Source organism: Mauremys mutica, chromosome 12 (genome assembly GCF_020497125.1).
Source record: "Mauremys mutica isolate MM-2020 ecotype Southern chromosome 12, ASM2049712v1, whole genome shotgun sequence".
NCBI lineage: Eukaryota > Metazoa > Chordata > Testudines > Geoemydidae > Mauremys > Mauremys mutica.
The window spans coordinates 57677215-57698598 of NC_059083.1; the positions used below are offsets into that span (position 1 = coordinate 57677215).

General features: G+C 41.3%; 1 protein-coding gene across 7 annotated transcripts in view; it reads left to right on the plus strand.

Moving 5' to 3' along the window:
* MAP2K4 (mitogen-activated protein kinase kinase 4) overlaps positions 1-21384 on the plus strand; it is a 190776-nt gene that overhangs the window by 102286 nt on the left and 67106 nt on the right. For 4 of the 7 annotated variants that reach the window (XM_044982525.1, XM_044982527.1, XM_044982526.1 and 1 more), the window contains 2 exons: positions 6223-6318; positions 16673-16847. In XM_044982525.1, the coding sequence (XP_044838460.1) occupies positions 6223-6318; positions 16673-16847 (271 nt within the window). The remainder of the gene's footprint in view (positions 1-6222; positions 6319-16672; positions 16848-21384) is intronic. The other 3 variants (XM_044982530.1, XM_044982531.1, XM_044982528.1) reach the window with 2 other exon arrangements.

The window sequence follows — 21384 nt, forward strand, 5'->3', positions numbered from 1 at the left end:
GCCCACAGTTGGGCATGTGATGCTTCTCTTAGAAGTATGTTTAGAGGCAACTCGCCAATAACACCCCTTTTTAGTACCTGCTTTCTCTCTGTGTGGCTTACTCTTTCCCCTTATCTAATAATATGGCTTTCAGTATGGCTTGTGCCTGAAAAGGGGGATTGAATGAGGGAGATTCTGTTGTCAGAGTGTGTGTAATATAATGATAGAGACTAACTGAGAAATGTCTATTCCTTTTATAAGCCCTCTTGGATGACAGGATGGTTAGGGAAACCTGGCCTAGCACATAAGGACTTTGAAAGATAGAGTGCTTGGTGCATCATATGTGAGCTACCTCTTTGCATTTTTATTTGAAGGTAATTTAAGACTTTAGAAGGATTGAAATTTTTGTGTTTTTAAAGCAGTTTTTAAAATATGTATCTGCTTGGTGTACCTGTTTGCCTTTGTGTACAAAGAGTGTGCGCATAGTCTGGTTAGATCAGTAGTCACAACCCTTTAACATTATTAGGTTGTCGGGTTTTCAGAGCTAAAGCGCTTTCCTAACCCACCATAGATACAGTTAAAAGGAAAATACACTTTTGCTTTTAGCATTCAATCATGATTCTTAAAGGGACACCCCCAACGTGACACTTACTAAAAAATTAGTTACAAGTAATTTCAGGTTCTTCATCAGTCCATGTGTCTCCTACCTGTTTTTGTGATAAAACAAGCATTGTTCACTGATTTTTTTTTTTAAATTGTCTTCGTCTCTTGCTGTGTGAAAGACCTGCATCAATGGAGGAAATGACCATATGGGATGGGACAACACTGAAGACCATGTGCTAGCAAAAGCACACAGGGCAGGCTTTGTAAAAGTACTTAGCATTAACCTGTCTTTGCTCCCATTGCCTTCATTAATTTTTGTAAATCTCCATAAAAAAAACTGGGGGAGAACAGTGAAAAAATGATATTAATCATAAATACAGTAATTCATGGGTTGTAGTCAGGAGCGAATAGTGAAACTGGTCAGATACGTTACTTTCTTAAAAAAAAAAATCATTAAACAGTGCTGTAACAGCCAGCCTAGCAGAGAAGCTCAACCCCCCACCCCTTAGCCCGTCTTCTGCTATCGTGAATCTTTTATCATGAGAACACATTTTGCTCTAAGAGAGAGCTTCCATGTAAATAACACCTGCTGCTTTCCCTTCTACCAAGTATGTATTTCTAGTCAAAACAGAAATCACATTTGCCTGATGTGCATCCAGGACACCACAGTGACACTACTGTTACCTGATGTGAATGGGTGCCTTCTGCCATTCCAAGATTAATCCTTCCCTGACAGCCAGTAGACACACAATGCGTTCTTTGTAGTAAAAAAACTCTGTGTGAGCGCCTATGATTGTGGGAAGCTTCCTGGCTTGTTACTGATTATTTGTTACTTTCTGAGCACTCAGTGTGCTTGGTGCTGTGAAGGGACAAGAAAAAATTACCTCTGTTGTAAGGTGTTTTTACAACCTAGCTGTAAGATTGAAGTCCACATCTACTGTAGATAAGTACAGATGCATTCAATGGTAATGGCTCTCCCATTTCCTGCTGCCATTTTCTGTGCCAATTTCCTTCAGAACCACAGAAAACAGATCTCTTGGGACAGCCTCAAATACAAACTCTCACTCCTTTCTGGCACTGCAGCACCAATATTTCATCTATTGGTGCTGCAGTGACACCAAAGATCACTATAACTGGAAGATTAGAGAGAAAATATATAATGTCTGAACATAGCTCTCTCTACATTGTTTGTTATTTAAATAAAATTTTAATCCACTTTATTTAATGACAGTATATTTTAACTGTATTCAACTTTTTTGAAGTTGGGAAGCTGCTACAAGTCATTCTAAAAGTGATGCTTCACACCTAGCAGAGAAAATATGAGGCATTTTTCTCTTTGAGCCTTCATTGCTCAATTGTTAGGAACAGCCAGTAAGAGTCTGGAGCGTCCACTTTCAGAAGTGTTGGTCTTTTTATGTTCAAGGACTATGTGCCTACTCTGAATCCAGTGGCTCCTACTTTGTCAAAGTATATAACAATAGTGGATGGGTCTATGTTCTTTTTTTTCTATTAAAAATATTGGGTGAATACTGATGTTTAAAAAGTAACACAGTACTAGCATTGGTTAGTATTAGGTGCTTATACAGTACTAGCAGTGCACTTTGTTTTTGGCCAGGTGTACTCTCTGCCTACTATTTCTGGGTCTCACTTGATTCATTTCTTGCTGTTTTTGTGACATGGAGAAATGTCTAAGAGGGATTACATAGAGGCCCCGAAAGTCATTATATGTATGATTTAGGATAGTCTTATACCCAGGACTCCAGATATGAAGGCTAGTGAATCATGATCTGAAAAAAGGAGTAAACCATGAGGTGGCAAAATTTGCAGATGATACAAAATTACTCGTGATAGTTAAATCCAAAACAGACTGTGAAGAGTTACAAAGGGATCTCACAAGACTGGGTGAGTGGGCAACAAAATGGCAGATAAAATTCAATGTTGATAAATGCAAAGTAATGCACATAATCTCAACTACACATATAAAATGATGGGATCTAAATTAGCTGTTACCACTCAGAAAAGGGATCTTTGAATCATTGTGGATAATTCTCTGAAAATATCCACTCAATGTACAGCGGCAGTCAAAGAAACTAATAGAATGTTGGGAATCATTAAGAAAGGGATAAATAATAAGACAGAAAGTATAATATTGCCTCTATATAAATCCATGGTACGCCCACATCTTGAATTCTGCATGCAGATGCTGTCACCCCATCTCAAAAAAGATATATTGGAATTGGAAGAGGTTCAGAAAAGGACAACAAAAATAATAGGGGCATGGAACAGCTTCCATATGAAGAGAGATTAATAAGACTGGGACTTTCCAGCTTGGAAAAGAGATGACTAAGGGGGGATATGTTAGAGATCTATAAAATCATGACTGGAGTGGAGAAATTAAGTAAGGAAGTGTTATTTACTCCTTCGCATAACACAAGAACTAGGGATCACCAAATGAAATTAATAGGCAGCAGGTTTAAAACAAACAAAAGGAAGTATTTCTTCATAAAATGCATAGTCAACCTGTGGAACTCTTTGCCAGAGGATGTTGTGAAAGCCAAGACTATAACAGGGTTCAAAAAAGAACTAGATAAATTCATGGAGGATAGGTCCGTCAATGGCTTTTAGCCAGGATGGGCAGGGACGGTGTCCCCAGCCTCTGTTTGCCAGAAGCTGGGAATGGGCGACAGGGGATGGATCACAGGGGATGATAATTACCTGTTCTGTTCATTCCCTCTGAAGCACCTGGTATTGGCCACTGTCATAAGACAGGCTACTGGGATAGATGGACCTTTGGTCTGACCCTGCCTCCCAAAACCCCAGTAAATGTTTAGCTCTGTTAACTTTTCTAACAATTAAAGTTTGTCATTGATAGTCTGATATTCAGGCTCCTGCTGAATTTAATCAAAACAGAAACCAAGTATCAGAGTAGCAGCCGTGTTAGTCTTTATCCACAAAAAGAACAGAAGTACTTGTGGCACCTTAGAGACTAACAAATTTATTTCAGCACAAAAGCTCATGCTGAAATAAATTTGTTAGTTTCTAAGGTGCCACAAGTACTTCTGTTCTTTTTGCAGAAACCAAGTACTTTGTTCTTTAAGTATTAAAGTCATCTCATTGTCATATGAGCAGCAGTTTGTATTTTTGTTTGGTTACTCAGAGCTGTTTTGAACCCTCTGGTCCACTGGTTCAAAACTGGCAGTCATTTCCTCTGAAATCACGCCTTTGTCTTTTGCCAAGCACCATGAAATGGACAACAAGAAGTGGAAAAGACGCAAATTCAAAGAACTGTGGCTCACCCTTCCAGGCCACCAATGTCAGATTTTTTTCCTCTTTGCTGATGTTATCTTTTCACCTTATAGTATGGGAAGTTGAAATAATATGGGCTGAATGGATGAGATGCATCAGAAAAATCTGCAGTGGTATCAGAATCCATCAAGAAGATCCCATGTAGAGGAGCTATTATGTCATAGTAACACTGCATGCTCTGCATCAAGGTTTTGTGTAATTTGATGAGTTGTTTGTTTTTTGGCCTGCATGATTAAATTATTCTAGCCACTCCACTCATTGGAGAAGTAGACTTCAGAACGGAACTAAAATTAATTAGGTTCCTTATGTATTGTGATTAGGTGACTGCAGCCCTCTGCTGTGAATCTCAGATGGATGGAATTGTGCCCTATCATCAAGGCTTTGCATGTTGGGAGGCCTCAAAGCAAAGGAGAGTCAGATGTCCCAGTCAGAATTCCAGTCGATCTCGTGAATTATTGGCAGTCCTGGGAAGTTCTTTCCTTGAGCTAGGCCTGATTCCCTCCTTTGTGGAACACCTAGAATATTTGGAGTAGAGCTGGACAGACCATTTCTCCTTCACGCTTGGTCTCAGTGATACTTTGGCTGGCAAGCAGACACAATCAATTAGAGATGAGTAAAGTCCACCAAAATAGCTTCTGATTACCAGGTTAAGACAGCTTGGTTACGGGTGATAGCCATCTTCCAGGAGGTTGTAGGCTCCTGTGTAATCTGGTGGGCATATGCATTCTCTCTGATTTTCCAAACAGGTATCTCTCCCTTTTTATCATAATAATTTTCATTTCCCTGTAGATTAATGAAAGTAAAATGATCCTCTGGCCTCGGTTGGCCTTGCTCCAGGAGAGCTTCCATAGCTGTTCAGACAAAGTACTTTGAAGAGCTGAAATAGTCAGGGCAGACACAACCATTTTAAATGGACCCAACATTTAAAGTCTGTCACAATAGCACTAGACTTAGGGGATTATAGAGCATTGATACATTTGATGGTCAATCACCTTCTCAATCCCATGACATATTTGAGGGTTGCCTTCAAAATACATGTCATGTTTGGTGTTGTACTAGGATCTTCCAGTTAGTCTTGCTGTGGCCTCACTTGTGGTCACTGAAGTAGTTGTGATAAATGCAGCCTTCTGGATAGGCAATCCCTCTTTTCTCTCCTAGCTGGATGATTCCCTTGCTTCAGACCTATCCTCTTCTGCTGCAGATACCAATGTGTTACTTTCAGGATCATGTTTTCCTCCCAAGTTGCACTGAATTTCAGAATTAGCCAAGAAGTGTCATTACCTAAACTTCTTCCACACCCTGCTCAAACGGAGAAACCAATGCAACCTGGAGCTTTTAGGTTCCCTAGCACTTAGCTTGAGTCCCTGAAAGAACTTTTTTTGTTAAGAGTGTAAGAAAAGTCACAAGGGCTACGTTAGCAAAATGGCTTTAAGAGCAATTGTAACAGATAAACTTAGTTTTAGGGCGTTTGCAGATGATGAGCTGAGCAAAGGCATGCATTTGTTTCTGAACATTGTTGGTCATTGCTTTATTTGTATGTACAGGTATTTGAGTGATCATTTCCTGTCTGTCCTCCGCATAGCCCTTAGTAAGGGGTACAACCCAGAACCCATCAATGCTGAAAGAGTGGATCCTAGTCATGGGAAAGGGAAATTTCTTACCTGGAATGCTTGTGAGAGGCTCTAATCTAGAGCCTGATCACACAGTGTACAGTAATAGTTAGCCTTGAGCTCTTCCGTTAGCTTCAGAGATCTATCTGGAAATAAAAGGGAAGGATATAGTGTGCCCAAGGCATAAAAAAGTATTCAGTAGTGGATGGGCTGATTCACCTGGACTGACAGGTCTAAATGGGAATGGCCACCACTCCTAGATTGGTGGATCCAAGACACACTAGTTTTTGTGGTAAGAAATTCTCCTTTATCAGAGCCAAGAGGAAGCTATGTGATGGTGATCAATGTGGTGAATCTGTGCAGTCTGACTTATTAATATTCAGTTATTTTGTTAGTAAAATTTATTCCAATGATTGGTATTTTTAACATTACAACTGAAAATAATATTTCCATTGTTTTAAGAAAATAAAAGGCATACAATATAATGCATTAATAGTAACAGTGCAGCTCAAAGATCCTCAAATGCAAGAACTGCTTTGCTCCATTTGAAGAGAGGTGTATTAGTTAGGCTTAATGGGGAAGAAAAATATAACATGCACTAATTTCTTATGCTAGCCATGCCAAAGGCAGTATGTCTAGATGAGTATATGTTTTACGTTATTGTGTCATGTGATAACAGCACCGTGTTTTCCTGTCATTTTCACAACTCTTTTCCTGGCTGAAGTGATACACAAGCAACACTGGGTAGTAATCACATTGTCCCGTTCACTTTCAAAAGGAGAGAAGCGGACCTCATCCAGAAACTTTCCAGCAGGCTACAGTAAGCTTAACTGTCTGTTAGCCATTGTCAAATATTTTCCATGTCAGCAAAAATGGCATCTATAAAGTATTGAAATTTGTCTCAGCAATACCATACCATTCCATGAGTTATTTCTATGTAATAATATTATCACATTTCAGTATCATTTTTTAAATATATATATTTATTCTCCTTATTCTTATGTTGATTCTTAATGATGTGTTATGTCTCTGTTTTCTGTTCTCTCACTGATAGCTGGTAGTGGCTCGGGAGGAAGGGTTATTAAATTAGCTAGCTCTAACATTTTCATATTACTTTAAAATGCTTTAATCCAACACAAGTCTAGATGGTGAATCCTTGGTAGACTGAGCAAGTGTATTACTGTCTGGCTGCATGTTTCACTCCAAACAAAAATGAGTTTGGTGTTCTGGGGATCCATACATAAGGCCAGATTTTAGTGTGAGTTACACCACTGTGAATCAGGAGGACTCAATTGTCTTGGGAACGGTAATTCGGAATCTGAGTTACACCGGTGTAAACTGAGGGAAGAATCTATCTAGTTAATCAAATAAACTCCAAACAAAATGTTGGCGCTTCTGAAGGCCTGATTTAAGCCCCATTTAAGTCAGTGGGAGTCTTTTTGTGGATTTGAATGGGTGTTGGATTGGACTGCAAGAGCTGTGATACATTCTGTACTGTTTTCCATGCATTGCTGAGATCTGTACTTTGAGTAATGTTGATGGAGCATAGAAAGCCAAAACAGGCCTCAGTTGAGCTTCTGCCATTTCTTCAAGATGAAAGTGAGGAACCTGGCCTTTGTTTTTTTTCCTTTGAGTTTTATTGGCTGAGGGATGCTGAATGGAATTAATTCCTTCTTTTAAAGCTTTTGCTGAATCTCTTCATCAGTGATTGGTTCTAGACACATGGCATCAAATAGAATGTGAGAATAAATAGCAGAAAGACTTACAAATGAGCAAGTAGAAGCAAAACCACTACATTCTGTGTCCTCTGCCTGGGGCAGAAATCCCTATTAACTTGTTGGCTTGCTCAGTGCAAGGAAGATATTGTTCTCAGGACTCTGTTTAAACCTCACGAGGGAACTGACATTTTCAGGCCACTTGAAATAACTCTACAGCTTTGCTATTGGAGATTTTCCCCTGCCATGAAATACAAAACATGGCTACTGTTTTATTAATGTTAGTTAGCCTCCAGGGTGTACAGATTGCTCAGCAAAGAAAGCTACATTTAAACAGAAAGCCTACAGAAATGCCACATTAGCTAATGGACTCAGTGCAAATTGATCAGCCAGAATCATAAACCTGCTTTTACTTAAAAATTGTGAACAGTGCTGGTGCCTTGATTTTACTTTTGGTCACTAATTTGGCTTATCAGCACATTGTCCATACATCGGCTTCTGAAATGCCATTGTGAACAGCATCTTTTTACCAGGCTTGCGGAGAAGTAGAATGTGTGTATTTCTACTAACCTCTGTGCAGTTAGTGACTTCCTTCAGAAATCCTGAATTAGACCAATTTGTGAGACATAATTTATCTGTCAAGCTCTTTAAAATAATGAAACACAGTCTTATAAAATTATAGAACCATAGGGTTAGAAGGATTGGCAAGAGTCATCTAGCCCAGTGGTTCGCAAGGTTATTTGATCACGCCGCCCTTCTTTGTGTCTGTAGTAGTTTATGCCTCCCCCTAGACACCCAGCCAATAGCCGCCGCTTTCCAGTCACCCAGCTCTGAAGGCAGAATGGCATCAGCAGCAGTGCAGAAGTAAGGGCGGCATGGTATGGTATTGCCACCCTTACTTCTCTGCCACTGTTGGCAGCAGTGCTGCCTTCAGAGCTGGGCGGCCGGAGATCAGTGGCTGCTGGCTGGACACCCAGCTCTGAAAGCAGTGCCTCCAGGACTAAGGGTGGCAATACCATACAACTCTTCAGCTGCCCAGCTCTAAATCTGTGCAGCAAGCTTTTTCTTTCCCCTTAAAGCTTCTCTCGGCCCTGAAGAATACATTTCATGCCCCCCAGTTTAAGAACGTCTGATCTAGTCTCACCCCCCGCCAAGATGCAGGATTTGTTGTGTCTAAACCATCCAAGACGGATGGCTATCCAGTCTCCTTTTGAAAACTTCCAGTGAAGGAGCTTCCATTACCTCCCTAGGTGTCTGTTCCATTGTCCTACTGTTCTTACAGTTAGGAAATTTTTCCTGAGATTTAATCTAAATCTGCCATGCTGTAGTTTGAACCCATTGCCTCTTGTCCTACCCTCTGTGGTAAAAGAGAACAACTTTTCTACTTTTTAATGGCAGCTTTTCTAGTATTTGAAGACCACTATCATGTGCCCCCTTAATCTCCTCTTTTCCAAACTAAACATACCCAATTCCTTCAGTCTTTGCTCATATGGCTTGCATTCCATCCCTTTGATCATCTTTGGCACTCACCTCTGCATAATTCCCAGTTTCTCTATATCCTTTCTATACATTGGTGACCAAAAGTGGACACAGTGCTCCAGCTGAGGCCTAACCAGTGATGAGTAGAGCTGTACTGTCACCTTCCGTGACTTACATGCTATGCCTTTGCTAATGCAACCTAAAATTGCATTTCCTTTTTTTGCAGCAGCATCACATTGTTGACCCATGTTGAGGTTGTGATCCACCGCGACACCCAGATCCTTCTCAGCAGAGCTCCTGCCAAGCCAGTTATCCTTCATTCTGTATTTGTCCAACTGATTTTTCTTCCCTAAGTGTAACACCTTACATTTGTTTTTGTTGAATTTCATTTTCTTGTCTATAGCCCAGTTCTCCAATTTATCAAGATCTCTTTGAATATTAGCTCTATCCTCCAAAGTGTTTGCAACCCCCTTGACCCTCAGCTTTGTGTCATCTACAGATTTGATCAATATGCTCTCTCTTCCTACATCCAGGTCATTAATAAAGACGTTAAAAAACACCGGACCCAGAACAGATCGCTGTGGAACCTCATTTGAGACCTCCCTCCAATCTGACATCATTCCATTAATAGTTACTCTTTGTTTGTAGTTGTTTAACCAATTATGTATTCATTTAACGGTAGTTCTGTGAAGCCCACATTTCTCCAGCTTACTTATCAGAATGTCATGTGGGACTGTGTCAAAAGCCTTGCTGAAGTCCAGGTATATTATGTCTACCGCATCCCCCCTATCCACCAAACCAGTTACCCTGTCAACGAAGAAATCAAGCTGGTTCTTAGTAAATCTATGCTGGCTGCTAGTGATCACCCCTTCATCCCCCAGGTATTCACAAATTGAATATTTTATACATTGCTCTAGTAGCTTCACAGTTGTAGAGGTCAAGCCGACTGGTATGTAGTTCCCTGGGTCTTCCTTTCCCCCCTTTTTAAAGATGGGCACCACATTAGCTCTTCTACAGTCTTCTGGGACCTCTCCTGTCATCCACGAGTGTGCAAATATTATTGCCAGTGGCTCCAAGATTTCTTCAGTTAATACCATCAGCACCTTGGGGGGAATAGCATCAGGCGCCACTGACTTGAATTCATTCAGATTAATCAGAATATCTCTGACACATTCTTTACTTACTCTGGTCTGCATCCCTTCCCTTTTATTGTCTATGGGAACTTCACTAGTTGTCCGGTCACATGTTATTTTTTTGAGAAGACTGAAGCAAATTAGGCATTGAGCAGCTCTGCCTTTCTATCATCTTCCATTACCAGCTCACCTTCTCCATTGAGCACCATCTTTGGTCTTTTTTTTCTGTCTGACGTATTTGTAGAACTCCTTCTTGTTGTCTCTAACATTTCTTGCCAGTTATATGCTCCCACCATAACATTTCATCCCTTCCCTCTTAGTTTTCTTTGCTCTGATACCCACAGCAACAGAAAGGAGCTCACTGAAGATTCACATACTTGCATATGCCACCTTTCTGGCCTGGCCTTGCTCCATTATGTAGGGCCTTAGTGCTGTCACATAATCTTCAGGTTTGCCTGAAATTACCCCACCACCTCTCTGCTTATCCCTCAGAGGACTTCTCGCCAATGCCAAAGAAATGCTTGTTTTTAAAAGTTTCAGCATTCCTACTGCTAAGATACTAATGGTAGAGCTTAATTACCGCAATACAATGAATTTATGCCTGTCCAAAAACATGCAAATATTTTTATTAGGGCTGTCAAGTGATTAAAAAATTAATCATGATTAATAACATCGTGCGATTAATCATGCAGTTAAACAATAATAGAATGCCATTAATTTAAATATTTTTGGATGTTTTCCACATTTTCAAATATATTGATTTCAATTGCAACACAGAATACAAAGTGTACAGTGCTCACTTTATTTTTGATTACAAATATTTGCTCTGTAAAAAAGAAGCAAAGGAAATAATATTTCAGTTCACCTAATACAAGTACTGTAGTGCAATCTCTTTATCATGAATGTTGAACTTACAAATGTAGAATTATGTACAAAAAAAAATCCATTAAAAAATAAAACAATATGAAACTTTACAGCCTACAAGTCCACTCAGTCCCACTTCTTGTTCAGCCAGTCGCTCAGACAAACAAATTTGTTTACATTTGCAGGAAATAATGCTGCCTGCTTCTTGTTTACATCACCTGAAAGTGAGAACAGGTGTTCACATCACTATTGTTGCCGGTACTGCAAGATATTTATGTGCCAGATGCGCTAAAGATTCATATGTCCCTTCATGCTTCAACCACCATTCCAGGGGACATATGTCCATGCTGATGACGGGTTCTGCTTAATAATGATGCAAAGCAGTGTGGACTGACATGTTCATTTTCATGGTCTGAGTCAGATGTCAGATAGCAGCAGAAGATTGATTTTCTTTTTTAGTGGTTTGGGTTCTGTAGTTTCAGCACTGAACTGTTGCTCTTTTAAGATTTCTGAAAGTATGCCCCAGACCTCGTCCCTCTCAGATTTTGAAGGCACTTTAGATGCTTAAACCTTGTGTTGAGTGTGGTAGCTATCTTTAGAAATCACACATGGTACCTTCTTTACTTTTTGTCAAATCTACATTGAAAGTTTTCTTAAAATGAACAACAGGTGCTGGGTCATCAGCCGAGACTGCCTTAACACAGAGCAGGAGACATACAATTCTCCCCCAAGGAGTTGAGTCACAAATTTAATTTACACTTTTTTTTTTTAATGAACATCATCAGCATGGAAACATGTTCTCTGGAATGGTGGCCGAAGCATGAAGAGGCATATGAATGTTTACTTTATCTGGCACGTAAATACTTTGTAACGCCGGCTACAAAAGTGCCATGTGAATGCCTGTTCTCACTTTCAGGTGACATTGTAAATAAGAAGCGGGCAGCCTTATCTCCCGTAAATGTGAACAAACTTGTTTGTCTTAGCGATTGACTGAAAAGAAGAAGTAGGACTGAGTGGACTTGTAGGCTCTAAGGTTTTACATCTTTTTGTTTTTGAGTGCAGTTATATAACAGAAAATAATCTACATTTGTAAATTGCACTTTCATGATAAAGAGATTGCACTACAGTACTTGTATGAGGTGAACTGAAAAATACTATTTTTATCATTTTTACAGTGCAAATATTTGTAATAATAGTAATATAAAGTGAGCACTGCACACTGTATTTGGTGTTATTATTAAAATCAATATATTTGAAAATATAGACAAATATCCAAAAATATGTAATACATTTCAATTGGTATTCTATTATTGTTTAGCAGTGCAATTAAAACTGTGATTAATCACAATTAATTTTTTTTTAGTTAATTGCGTGAGTTAACTGTGATTAATTGATGGCCCTAGTGTTTGTGGTTATTTTTCAGTAGAGTTTTAGAATCTTGTAGTCTTATTAGACTTGCCAAGCTTCCTGTGTGGATCTAGCTCACTAAGCTAGCAATTAGCAAACTTCATGTCCTGAATTTGTCTGACACTGTCCTTGGCCCTGAACAGTGGTGCCTGGCTCCAGCAGTCCTTGTGGCTAATGCCAAGCTGGATCCATGAACATTTTTTCCTTCTGTCAAAGGGCAACTGTTGCGAAGAATAAATGCCTTGCTTGGTGTTCCTAATCCCTGGAATATAACTGCTGTGACAAAGCAAAGTAACCATTTGGAGAAAGGTCTATAAGTTGGCATCTTACAAATGCAATGCTCCATATAGCACTAGCTGTTTTATCTGTTCAAGCCCATGGGACTCCCAAACCTCTGATAGTTTTGGATTAACATTCTAGACAGGGATTTTCAAAGGCACTAAAGGGAGTTAGAAGCCCAAATTCCAGTGAATTCAATGGGAACTGAACTCCAAAGACCCCTGGACTCCTTTAAAAATCCCATCCATAATTATTTGAGGCTGAGAATGTTACTCTAACTCCTTGTGTGTGGGTATTAAATGTGATAGTACTAATAAATCTTAAAATCCCTCCCCCCCCTGTCCATCTTGGGGCATCCCTGGGATTCGGCTTGATCTTGTGAGGGTTATATGCCCAGCATGGAAATGGCTTTTTACCCACATTCCTGGCCTGATACACTTTGATTGCCTCCTTAGAAAGCAGAAGAGGATAGGGGAAGAGAAAGCTGGCATATTATGACCTAAAAAGTCTATAAAGATTCTTATATATCACTAGGCACAAGTGATTGAAATCCAGCCTCTAGCAGTTAAGCTGGATTCTGGCATTAACTACTTCTGACCTTCTTGTCTGACCTTCACACTGCTCTCTAGAGTTACTCTTGTTATTTTAATTCTGAATTCACTGTGTTGGCTTTGTAGGGCGGACTTTAAAAATGCTGGCTCTAAGTGCTTGTCTACATTAGAGCTTTTTCCACTGATATAGCTATAATAGTACAAACCCTATTGTAGATGCACTGACCTGGAATTAAGTGGGGTTTGCACTTATCCTGGTTTCACACCAGTGCACTCCCATATTACACCAGTGCAATGCATCTACTCAGGGGTATGCACTTGTGTGCAGCTACACTGGTGTAGAGGTCCCTGCATTAGACAAGTCCTAAATTACCTTTCCACTGAAGAAATCACTAAAATGATAACGTTTTAACGCTGACAGGAATGTTTGGGCTCCAGACTGTGCTTCTTATAGGAAAATGGCAATATTTACTTCTAAGAGATTCACTACATGAACAAAGTCTGTATTAAAACATGTGCCACTCTGTTAAACATGTCATTTGGCCAAATGACCATTTCACGTGGGCATTTGAACAGGTGACTAAAAATATGATCAGAATTGTTAGTGGCATTTCACTAGGATTAAAGCAGATTGCTTTCATGTTTATAGTTCCATGGAGCACCTCTACTTCATGCCACCATCTTCGCACTTGCAATCCCCTCTATAGGGAGAGAGGCATTGCTAAGATTTCTTACCCTCACCCCCTTGCTTATGTCTTCCCCCTGCCACTGCAGGGACAGTCGCACAATTTGCTAAAGCAGAACAGGAACCTCATTTTCCATTTTGTAGGACATTCCGTGAGTTTGAATTCCTTTCCTATTCCAGAAAGGAATGAAAACAAAACATTTTGAAATTTGCCTCAAAACAAAATTCCGGGGAAAAAAAGAATTTGAAGTCAATCGAAGCATTTGTTGTTTAAAAAATTGAAATGTTTCATTCCAATGCCCACATCTAAATGTTTTAATATTATAAAATAAATTTAAAAATAAAAAGTGATTTCAAAACAGAAAATGGAAATGTTCTGTCGTGAAAATGTCGAAATGGAACATTTTGACCTTATTGACCTTCCTCCAGAAGCAAAATTTTGACATAACTGACATGTTTATGCTAAATGTTATGCTTTCAACGAATTGGCATTTTCCAGCAGGAAAAAGTTCCGTCAGAAAATTTCCAGACTCTGCAGCAGCAGGGCTTCATCAGCAGGATTTTGTATCACCACTGTGCATGTCTGCCTTCCAGTCCTTCCTGCTACTGTTCTGGCTGAGAAGACATGAGCAGGAGGGGGCATTTCCTAGCACCTTTCAAAGCAGAAGTTCACACCTGCTAGCTTCTTCCAGCAAATGCAGAACCATTTTCAGATTACTGTCAAATCAAAATGTGCTAGCAGCAAGGAAGGCTCTAACTCTCATCACCCAGCTCCCAAAGTAAATTGTCTTTATGTTCAGCAGAGGCAGGTGGCAAAGTCTGAGGTGAGGTTTCTTCTGTTCTGTTCTTCTGTTAGTTTCTTTTAATTGTTTTCACCCACTCTTGTCTTCTGTTTCCTTTTTTCATTCCTTGCTTTTTGTTAAGTTCATTCCATACAGAATCTAAGTTATTGCAGTGTTTTATTTTGAGGAATTTAACACACAGAAATCAAGGAAGGCCAAGAACAGATAAGGTCTCTGCAGATTTTTGTATTCTTAATGTCTGTGCCATCATCAGCATGACCACACTTGAATTGTGTTTAACTGCAAGGGTTTCAGAGGGTTTAGATGTGAAGTAGCAGAGTGGGGGAGTCAGAATAGGAAAGCTATTACAGGGAAAGGGGAGCAGCAGCATCACAAAAAGTTGCTGAGAGAAAAATAGTGTTCCTGAAAGAAGCTGTTCAGTGAGATTCTTCTTCCATTGGGTCCACGGAATGCAGATGTTCAAGGACCAAGAAGTGCAACACCAGTTTCATAAAGAAGCTAGAACTCAGCAGATGAGGTCATTTACGCCTTTGTTGTTCCAGTAAATGGGTACTTTGGGCCTGACCTTGCTGCCCACAAAGACCAAACTTCCAATGAAGCCCGAAGGGGTAGGCCTACACAGGCTGCTGGGAGCATGTCTCTCAGCCTGGGTCAACAGACACTTGCACTAGTGGGGCTTGGGCCAGCATGCTGAAAATAGCTGTGTAGACTTGGCTTTGATGTTCAGACTTGGCCTGGAGTTCAGGCTCTGAAGCCAACCTCTGTCCCTAGGCTTCAGAGCCCAAGCGCCAACCCAAGTCGGAATGTTCATTTTGCTATTTTTTGCACGCTAGCATGAGCCCACTAACATAAGTCTGTCAACCCGAGCTTCAAGACTTCCCCCAGAAGCTGTGTAGACATACCCAAGGAGTTCAGGAGTGGGCCCATAGTAATATCAAAGCATGTGTCATGTACAGCAGCTGACTGACAGATGTTCTATTGTATTTATCAGCATGGAATACACTGTAGTATGTTTATTCCTTTGACTAGTTAACTTGAGAAACTTGGAGCATTGGCTCAAAAGTCTATTCCTCATTATCGCTCATTTTATCAAATCCTGGAATTTCAGCTGCTTGATCAACTGCTCGAATGAATTGGTCAGTATCCGGGTGACTAGTCTGACAAAATCTCCTTGGCTTTCATAAATGCCTATCTGATATAATGCCTCCATAACACTGGAGGATTCTGGTGTGAGCGACCTTTTGATTAATGTGACTTTAAAGCTGGAAGCCCAGTCTCCTGGCATAGCTTATAACCAAGGAAGTGTTTGTCAGCAGATGAATGCATGAGAAACACTGTAGACTTTTGCAATTGTTTTAAGGTAAACACTATTATTTACTAGGAATAAAGTGTAGAAAATACACATACATTTTCTATTAAATCAATGTTAACAACAACATTTGCAACAGGTAATAGGAAGCGCCTTAAAACAACTGTGGAATTCTGTCACAAACTATGGGCACCATCTTGCATTCCTTACACAGACAAATTCATATTGAGGGCTATGGGAGCTCTCTGTGCCCGAGGACTCTGGGCTCAGGCACTTTGTCAAGAAACATTTGGTCTGGCAGCTTCTGGTTTCTTGGGTAATAGTCAATTTGCATTATATTTTATATTAAAAATGGCTCTTCAATGCCTTTTTTCAACTAGATGAAGTGATTATGCACTATTTGAAATAAGTTACAGTTTTTCATTAAGATCAACATGCTCTTCATAAACCTGCTAATACAAACAGGAGATTTAGTTTGATTTCTGTTCAACATGAGCAATACAAGTAAGACAGGTAGTGACCAGCAAGTGCATTGCTGCAGGGGAGGTAACACGCATAGCTTTGTGTACATGGGACTAGGAGTGCTCTAAAGAATCTTGGTTCTGCATGCTATACCAAGTCCTGCTACAAGGCTGATGTATTTTTATGCACAATAGAAAATAGCCATGTAAATGAGAGTAATTAGAATGAATCTCATCTGAGACACATATTAAGCCTTATGCTGCAGTTAAGACATATAGCTAATTGAAGCTGTGACCAAATGTATTTCTTTGTTGATTTAACATTCTCCCTCAACCCTGCATCCCCAACTAGAATCCTCCCTGGAATCACATTGTTGCTGTAGCCTATGTGCACCCCTCTCTTTCAATGTTTAATCAAGTGCTGCTGAAAAGAGAAAGTTACAAACTATTTAAAATGTGGAAAAATTGCTTCCCAATATTTTTGACAGAGAGAGACTGAGAACACACAGCATTGAATCATCAGGAAAATTGAAGATTTCCCCTGAACAACATTGGGATTTTACTGCAGAGGACTTGAAAGACCTTGGAGAAATTGGACGAGGAGCTTATGGTTCTGTCAACAAAATGGTCCACAAACCAAGTGGGCAAATTATGGCAGTTAAAGTAGGTGATGCCCATAATTGTGTTTGTACTTCAGTTCATTAAGGATGGAACGTGATGGAGAATTAATGTTCATCCGTCTGTCACCGTCTACTGTTCTGTTCTGTTTATCTCCAGTATAAAGGGTACTTGTGCTGAAAACACTGTGTTTAATGGGCATATCTGTCAAGTGAATTGTGAAGGTCTTATATCTTGCTTGTGCACTTTAAAAAACTGACTCTGCCTCTCAGGAAGCAACTGCTGCAGGGGATTGGATGGCTCTGGAGACTGGTAATGGGATATGAGGCCTTTCACCTGCTAATCACTGGTTCATATCCAGCCTAGGTTGGTAGTAAGCACAAGTTAACATCCAATGGCAGCGTGGTGTCCTTTGTGAAATGAGTTAGTGAGTAAAGACTGGTTCCAACTGGACATATATCCATGCTGCAGCAACTGACAGCCTCACTAGAGAGGGCAGGAAATGAGTGAGCATGTGTTTAGAGAGCATACTGCTCTCCCACTCTCACCATGATGTGGAAGCATGGAGTGCCTCCTCTGCTGACCCAGTTCTGGAAACATAGAAGATATCAGCCTCCAGGGCTGTCCATTTGATACTTTACACCAGCACCAAACTCATGCTTTTTTTTTTTTTTAAATCTTGTTTTCCTAGCTCTTGTGTAACAAAATAATCTTTGTCTTTGCTTTAAAACTGCACCTTGTTGGGGATTTTTGATTATTCACTTGATGGTCCAGGTTGGGGTGAGATGGACAGTGGATGTTGTTTCACTCTGAAAGTGATGAATTCTCTCTTCTTTGCTTTTGCTGTGTAACAGTTAATGATATCCACCTCTTAAATCTAGTTACAGGTACAGAATAGTGACACATGTTCCACTGGCTTCATTGGAAGAGTAGAAGTGAGCTCTGAACCCAAACTACCTAGATGTACGTGTCACTCTCTTTAGTGGTCTCTCTCTCTCCAAACACTGTCTAAGTGGGTCTGGACATGTTAATTCCCAGTGGGTTCATGTACTGGCTGGAGCCAGTTTGGGGACGTGTTGCAACCCTCTTGCTAGCAGCCATTTTATATGATAGAGAGGCGGATAAGACCCCGTTGCCCGAGATTTGTGTATGTGCTGCTCCTGGGAACAACTAAAATGCTCTTAGAGTCTCCAGCATCACTTCTTTCCTCTTACTTCCCCCAGCAACATGGCACCCTCCTTCCAGCAGACGGGTGGTCAGTTATGTCTTTTGGAGTTGTTGGGATTGGCATAGCAGAATGATGCCTGGCACCTTTCCCGACTCAGGGACAGAGCTTGCTGTTGCTGCAGCACTCCCAGCCTCACCAAGCCCAGTGAGTGGGAGATGGAAGGAGCCACTGGAGAGTGCTGTGAGGCACTCTTTACCATTGGGCTCAGCTGGTGGGCTGTGCCACATTCCTCAAGGCAAGGAGCCTTGATGTTGAAGTTGTTTAGGATTAGCTTTCCCCACAAAGCCGATCCTGAGCTAGCTGCTGGAGCATGCACTGAACACGGCTTTCTCTGATTTCTGTGACTGTTGCTTTTTGGGCAGTCTGGTAGGTGGGTCAGTCTCTTGACCCTGTTGTCGTCCCTCATGGGCGCCTGGTGCTCCATGATGGGTCACCACTGGGTTATCCCTCCTCTCCTTCCTCGCACAGAGAGAGGCTCCTCTCTCTCTAGCTCACAGTGTGCCACCAACAACTGACTCCATTCCAACTCCCAGTGTCTTGCCTCTGCTTGAAGAAGCAGGTGGTGTGGTTCTCTAAGCCTCTCCACTTTCTGTCTGCTGGCTGGAGCTTTCTCCACTGTATTTTGATTTTTCTCCCTCTGCTTGGTGCCCCCTCTGGGCAGGAAGAGGATTTTTGAAAACAGGAAACTGGTATTTAAAGAGAAAACATGGTAGTGCAGCAGGCCCAGCTAGGATTAAAGAACTCCTTCACATGCCCAGCCACACAGTAGTGTGCCACCTGCCCCACTTTACAGCAGGGTGGCAGGCAGCAGAGAGTGAAATTCAGCAGCAGGAGCTGGCTTTGCAGACTCTCCAAGACAGCTGTTCCTAGCTGCTTGGTGTTTCAGGCCAAGGTGAAGCATCGACTCCAACAGCAGTGATGTGGCAGACAAGCTTTCAGCTGCGCGGGCTGGTCATTCAGCAGCAGAACATAACATTTTGGAAGTAACAAGCCAGAGACCTGTGGCTGTTGTCTTCTGTTCTGACTGGGGTGAAATAAAGTTCCCAGGAATGTGTCTGTAAATGGTGGATTCTCTGTGACTTTAAGTCTTTAAACCGTGATTTGATGTCTTCAGTAACTCAGCCAGAGTTGAGTCATCTATTACAGGAGTGGGTGGGTGGCCTGCAATTTGCAGTGGGTCAGACTAGATGATCATGATGGTCCCTTCTGACCTTAAAGTCTGTGGGAGGCTGGTAGTTAGAGGGGCAGGAAAAATCCATGGCGCAGGACCCAGTCCCCCTCATCCCTTTCACACTGACATGGTAACCAGGTATTGTTCCAGGAAGGGCCATAGCCAGTTCTGATTATGGTAGCTATCTTGAACCCCCATCCTGTCAGTGGATCTCTCTGACCTCCAGGCCAGGTCTGACTCCTACAGGCTAGAAACAAACCACAGTTTTAAAAAAATGAACAAACAAACCAAGTTTCCCTACTCCAGTGGCTCAGCTTCCCTAGATTTACTCCCTGTTTTTTACATTTGGGCACTATGGGGTTTGGGCACTGAGCCTGTTCTCCTCTCAGCTTCCCTCAGATAGGTCATTTGTGCAGCAAGGCCTTGCCTTCCATTTTCCACTTCTTTCACTGGCTTTTCCTCAGAGAGTCAGCCGAGTGGTGCAGCCCATACTACTAGCCTCCTGGTGCCCGTAAGCCCACTGTTCCCCAGCTGTCTCAAGTTTAGCCTACCTCAGTCTGCCATTTTACCACTGCTTTCTCTGAGTCTTCTTTTTCGCGGGATGCAACAAAGTGGTCTAGCCCATTCTGCTAGCCCATCAGTGTCAGCAGAGCTCCCGTGTTCTGTTTGGCATTCCTTAGGTAGCCACACCTGCTGCTTTTCTTACCAAAGCAGCAGAGCAGCCTAGCCCGTCCTGCCAGCCTGCATGTGCCAGTACCCACCAAAATAGCTGGTATCTGCAGGCAGAGGTACTATTAATTTTTTTCTTTTTTTAGTTTCCTTTCATGCATGTTAGTTTGGCTTAGCCAACCATTTTATTGAGCCTGGAAGCAGCTTTCATCTAAGTATTACTGCTGAGGCTGTTTAGTTGCTCACACCATCAGCCTGCCAGTTTCAATGGACAATCCAAAAGGCTGTGATTCTACACTGAAATGTCAGCATTAAGGGAGGATGGTGCACCATTTTGTTGCACAGGTGTAAAAACACTTCAGCAAGGCTTTAAAGCTCACAGAGCATTACTGCATGTGCAAAGGACTTCAGCATGAGTGCTCATGCCCAGCTCTGCTTCCCTCTTTTCCCCTTATGATCCTCTGCATATATATGTTTAAAAGTAAATAAAAAATATAAATGTGTTCCCATGTCTCTCCAAGGGGCATGGCAGAGCCTGGGACAGTAGCAAAGCAGTAGCTGCAGAAGCAGCAGTCTTTAAAACTGTGAGGCTGGGTAGCTTAGTACATTGGAGGGGGGGAATGGGGTGGTGTTCTACCATTTCTGAGGCAGTTTGTTCAAACCTTCAGTATGATGCCTTTGTGTACCTTGATCAAAAGAAAAAAGTAGCACCCCAAGTGGGTAACTGGAAGAGAGGGGGGAAGGGGAAAAATAAGAGAAATATAGTAAACAAAAACATGCACCATGGGCGTCTCCATTTTTCCCTCTTAGAAGAGAGCTTTCTAGAATCAGGAAACCAATTATCTTCTGCACCACTGAGGGAGCCCTGGTAGGCCCCACTCAATTCCAGGTCAGTGGTTGTCCCAGGAAGCTCATCAGAACAAATTCCTAGAATTGCAAGCAGTTAGGAAGGTGAGCTCTCTATCCATAAGCCTCCCTCTTGATTTGTCTAGCGCATCGTCCAGCCATTAGCTCATGTTATACCCTTTGGTGCTAGATTGAAGAACTCATTATTAAATATTTGTTCCCCATGTAGGTACTTATAAACTGTAATCAAGTCATCCCTTAATCTTCTCTTTGTTAAACTAAATAGATTGAGTTCTTTGAGTCACTATAAGGCGTGTTCTAATTTTTTCGTCAATCTCATGGCTCTTCTCTGAATCCCAATTTATCATCATCCTTGAATTGTGGACAGCGGCATGGGACAGTGTGTTCTAGCAGAAGTCGCACCAGTGCCAAATACAGAGATAAAATAACCTCTTCACTTCTACTTGAGATTCCACTGTTTTTACATTCAGGGACTGCATTAGCCCTTTTGGCCACAGCATTGTATTAGCTGATTATCCCCCAGGATCCCCCAGGTCTCTTTCAGTCTCTCAGCTTCTCAGGCTAGAGTTCCCCAGCCTGGTAAGTGTAGCTTATATTTGTTGTTCCTAGATGTATATATTTACATTTGGCTTTAATAAAATACATAT